We start from the raw sequence: 5,000 nt of genomic DNA, 5'->3' as shown, positions 1-5,000 counted from the left end.
TAAGGTAGTGTAGTAAACAACCAAAGATTAAGACTAAAAGTGGCGAAAGTAATAGCAAACAGTAGTAGTAAAAATACACTTTATCTAGTCCTTGGTCTATATCCTAATCTGACTTTGGTGCAGGTCATGTTGTTCTTCACATTACCGTCTCTGGTAAACACACACTCTATCAAATAAAATCAACGTTTACTTGTCACATGCACAGGAAACAGAAGGTTGTAAACGGTACAGTGAAGTGGTTACTTGCATATTAGTAATATCAAAAACAGAAAGTGTCCAGATAAAAATATTTTATAAATATGTTATCATTATTATTACCCGACACACTTGTCTAAATTGATGGGTCGTGGAGTCTATTGTTTAGACATGTAGCTAGCTAGCTAAACAATGAACCATAATCCCAACCCATACAGTAAAAAAACGGATTGTCGTAGCTAGCCACCATGCAAGAAATGCTGTAGTATGAATCTGCAGGTAGCTAAAGCTAACCAACTAGGTTCAATGTTAGCTAGCTAGCTAACATTAGGCTATAACTAGCAATGCAAATGTATTTCTGGGATGACTAATAATATTACTACACAGATCATACATGTAACGTTAGCGAGCCAGCCAGCAAGCTAACGTTCGCTAGCTAGCGAACAGTACGCTTTAACTTGCAATGAAAACAACTTTCTGAAAAAAAAAGTATAAATGTATAATATCTGAAAATGTAGCTAGATTCTTACCCTGTATACATGGATGAACACTTGTTCGGCCCGTTGTGTGTCAAGTCACTCCGGTTCACACTGACCGTGTGCAGAAAGTAGTCCATCACAACTTTTTCCCACTGATCTTTGTCGATAGCGCCTGCTAAATTCAGGGCAGCCATGTTGTTGAGAGCAGTACTGTGGTATCTAAATAATGATGCTAATTATGCTGTGAGAACAAGGAGTCCGCTTACACTGTACTTTTGATTATAAAGGTTTATTATTTCAAAGGATTTTCAGCGTAAGTTTACAGACGTCTGCAGGCATCTGGAGAACACAACGGACTCAAAATAATATGTTGTGTTCTGTCCTCCTTTGTCTCCACCAAGTATTTATAATCTTTAACATGATATGGGTGGTTTTCCCCTACAGACCAATCCCATGACTCCACACAACAGACTTCCTCTGTTCTAGAGTGCCCCTATAGAACTGTTCCCCAGCTGCTGAATCAACATCCTCTAAGATACCATTTGCAAACGTTAGCAAAGTCATACATTCCTTAGACACCACAGTAGCAACACTTCTGCCGGTCTCCATGGCTAACGGTATATATATATATATTTTTAAAAAGCTTCTGTAGCAAGGACACATACTGAGCAGCTCATGTTATAGACAGAAGCATGCTACGTGGCAGACCAATCCCAACTCATCTCTCGGCATGTCCAGCCCATCCATTATCTCAGCCATTCATTTGCTAGCGGGAAGGTTCCTGTCTTTTTTTCCATGGCTAAACCAACTAGGCTCGTTATTTTTAACAATTTGATTCATATTTACAGATGGCATACACGTTTGTTATTAAGGCACATGAAAGTTCAACATGTTCCTGAAGGCATTTATACCAAAAAATGCATTTTGATAAAAAATAAATAAATAAAATGCCTCTCCTGTGAAGTAGTGACGCGCTTCCTGAAATGGCTCACATATATTAAACTGTCCAATACATATTACACATTAGGACGCCTTATAATATTATCATGTTATCTCATATCACATCTTGTTGTTGTTGTTGGTCCCCACCTAGGCCACCAGAAGAAGCTGATGCTAGCTGTGAAGCGACTGGCAGAGATGCAGCATGGCTCTGAGGGGCGGACCTCCACCAGGAAGAAGCCTCCGCCAATCACACAGCAGCAGGAAGTGATGTCCATAGAGAACATGCCCCCTAACAACGGTGAGGTCACAATAGAATCAGATAAAAGTATTTCACAGTGCACTCTAAAATACGAGGGGCTAAAAACGACCCAATTTTGGGTTATTTGGTGACCCCAGCACTGGTTAAAGAGTGGCCGGGAACACACGCTGGGTTAATTGGTGACCCCAGCACTGGTTAAATAGTGGCCGGGAACACACGCTGGGTTATTTGGTGACCCCAGCACTGGTTAAATAGTGGCCGGGAACACACGCTGGGTTATTTGGTGACCCCAGCACTGGTTAAATAGTGGCCGGGAACACACGCTGGGTTATTTGGTGACCCCAGCACTGGTTAAATAGTGGCCCGGGAACACACGCTGGGTTATTTGGTGACCCCAGCACTGGTTAAATAGTGGCCGGGAACACACGCTGGGTTATTTGGTGACCCCAGCACTGGTTAAATAGTGGCCGGGAACACACGCTGGGTTATTTGGTGACCCCAGCACTGGTTAAATAGTGGCCGGGAACACACGCTGGGTTATTTGGTGACCCCAGCACTGGTTAAATAGTGGCCGGGAACACACGCTGGGTTATTTGGTGACCCCAGCACTGGTTAAATAGTGGCCGGGAACACACGCTGGGTTATTTGGTGACCCCAGCACTGGTTAAATAGTGGCCGGGAACACACGCTGGGTTATTTGGTGACCCCAGCACTGGTTAAATAGTGGCCGGGAACACACGCTGGGTTATTTGGTGACCCCAGCACTGGTTAAATAGTGGCCCGGGAACACACGCTGGGTTATTTGGTGACCCCAGCACTGGTTAAATAGTGGCCGGGAACACACGCTGGGTTATTTGGTGACCCCAGCGCTGGTTAAATAGTGGCCGGGAACACACGCTGGGTTATTTGGTGACCCCAGCGCTGGTTAAATAGTGGCCGGGAACACACGCTGGGTTATTTGGTGACCCCAGCGCTGGTTAAATAGTGGCCGGGAACACACGCTGGGTTATTTGGTGACCCCAGCGCTGGTTAAATAGTGTCCGGGAACACACGCTGGGTTATTTGGTGACCCCAGCGCTGGTTAAATAGTGGCCGGGAACACACGCTGGGTTATTTGGTGACCCCAGCACTGGTTAAATAGTGGCCGGGAACACACGCTGGGTTATCTGGTGACCCCAGCACTGGTTAAATAGTGGCCGGGAACACACGCTGGGTTATTTGGTGACCCCAGCACTGGTTAAATAGTGGCCGGGAACACACGCTGGGTTATTTGGTGACCCCAGCGCTGGTTAAATAGTGGCCGGGAACACACGCTGGGTTATTTGGTGACCCCAGCGCTGGTTAAATAGTGGCCGGGAACACACGCTGGGTTATTTGGTGACCCCAGCGCTGGTTAAATAGTGGCCGGGAACACACGCTGGGTTATTTGGTGACCCCAGCGCTGGTTAAATAGTGTCCGGGAACACACGCTGGGTTATTTGGTGACCCCAGCGCTGGTTAAATAGTGTCCGGGAACACACGCTGGGTTATTTGGTGACCCCAGCGCTGGTTAAATAGTGGCCGGGAACACACGCTGGGTTATTTGGTGACCCCAGCGCTGGTTAAATAGTGGCCGGGAACACACGCTGGGTTATTTGGTGACCCCAGCGCTGGTTAAATAGTGGCCGGGAACACACGCTGGGTTATTTGGTGACCCCAGCGCTGGTTAAATAGTGGCCGGGAACACACGCTGGGTTATTTGGTGACCCCAGCGCTGGTTAAATAGTGGCCGGGAACACACGCTGGGTTATTTGGTGACCCCAGCACTGGTTAAATAGTGGCCGGGAACACACGCTGGGTTATTTGGTGACCCAGCCAGTTGGGTTGCGTGAATAACCCAACGTGTTAGGTTGTTGGGATTAACCTACCATCAGTCGGGTTGACACAGCAGCTACGTCTTTTTTAATGTAATCCATAGGTTATTTTCAGGAGGTGTGACCTATTAGGGGCGTAGGCTTTTCATATATTTATTTTTGGCCACCCCATGAGAGTAAATGTCATTCCTGTTTTTGCACTGCAAATTTCAATTTACCTTGAATATTTTTTTGCGCATTACATATTCTAATATAAAATTCGGAACATTATTATTTAGGATATGTAATATTTACAGGAACTCATGCACTTGTGTAAAGCCTCATTAAAGCTACAACAGTGTCAGGTGTCCAACCTTAACATGTGATGAAAATACAACAGAACAGATGAACCGGAATGACATTTACTCTCACGGGTGGCCAAAAATGACCATCTGAAAGCCACTGGGTCATATCTCAATAACCCAGCATCAATAACCCAGCATCAAAACCCCAGCAGTTTTTGAAGAAAACAACCCAACTAAGTGACCCAATGCCTGCAACCCAGGTCGTCATGTCAGATATCTCTCTCCATCTATCTCTCTCTCCATCTCTCTCCATCTCTCTCCATCTCTCTCTATCTCTCTCTCTCTCTCTATCTCTCTCCATGTCTCTCCATCTCTCTCTATCTCTCCATCTCTCTCTCCATCATACGTAATATCTCTCTCTCTCTCTCTCCATCATATGTAACATCTCTCTCTATCTCTTCATCTCTCTCTCTCTCTCTCTCTCTCGCTCTCCATCATACGTAATATCTCTCTCTCTCTCTCTCCATCATATGTAACATCTCTCTCTCTCTCCATCATATGTAACATCTCTCTCTCGCTCTCCATCATATGTAACATCTCTCTCTCGCTCTCCATCATACGTAACATCTCTCTCTCTCGCTCTCCATCCTATGTAACATCTCTCTCTCTCTCTCTCCATCATATGTAACATCTCTCTCTCGCTCTCCATCATATGTAACATCTCTCTCTATCTCTCCATCATATGTAATATCTCTCTCTCTCTCTCCATCATATGTAACATCTCTCCCTCGCTCTCCATCATATGTAACATCTCTCTCTATCTCTCCATCATATGTAAAATCTCTCTCTATCTCTCTCCAGAAGTCGTCACGTCTCCTAAGTTGTGCACCTTCCAGGACAGCGAGCTGAGCCCGGAGCTGCAGACGGCCCTGATCCAGCCTAGGCCAGAGGTCAAGGGTCAGAGGACGCGCAGCCTCAGCAAGGACCC

The 5,000-nt window shown here is 45.8% G+C and overlaps 1 protein-coding gene across 1 annotated transcript in view; it reads left to right on the top strand.

The window, feature by feature from the left end:
* Window positions 1-4,996, top strand: part of LOC311124789 (caskin-1-like) — a gene marked incomplete at both ends in the record, with an annotated part of 72,073 nt that extends 67,077 nt beyond the window's left edge. The window contains 2 exons of the mRNA XM_084198887.1: window positions 1,768-1,914; window positions 4,874-4,996. Of these exons, the coding sequence (XP_084055013.1) occupies window positions 1,768-1,914; window positions 4,874-4,996 (270 nt within the window). The remainder of the gene's footprint in view (window positions 1-1,767; window positions 1,915-4,873) is intronic.
* Window positions 4,997-5,000: the final 4 nt, after the last annotated feature.

This window comes from Coregonus lavaretus, assembly GCF_964263955.1.
Source record: "Coregonus lavaretus genome assembly, contig: HAP1_SCAFFOLD_2777, whole genome shotgun sequence".
Taxonomy (NCBI): Eukaryota; Metazoa; Chordata; class Actinopteri; order Salmoniformes; family Salmonidae; genus Coregonus; species Coregonus lavaretus.
This window is presented reverse-complemented; position numbering and strand designations above follow the sequence as displayed.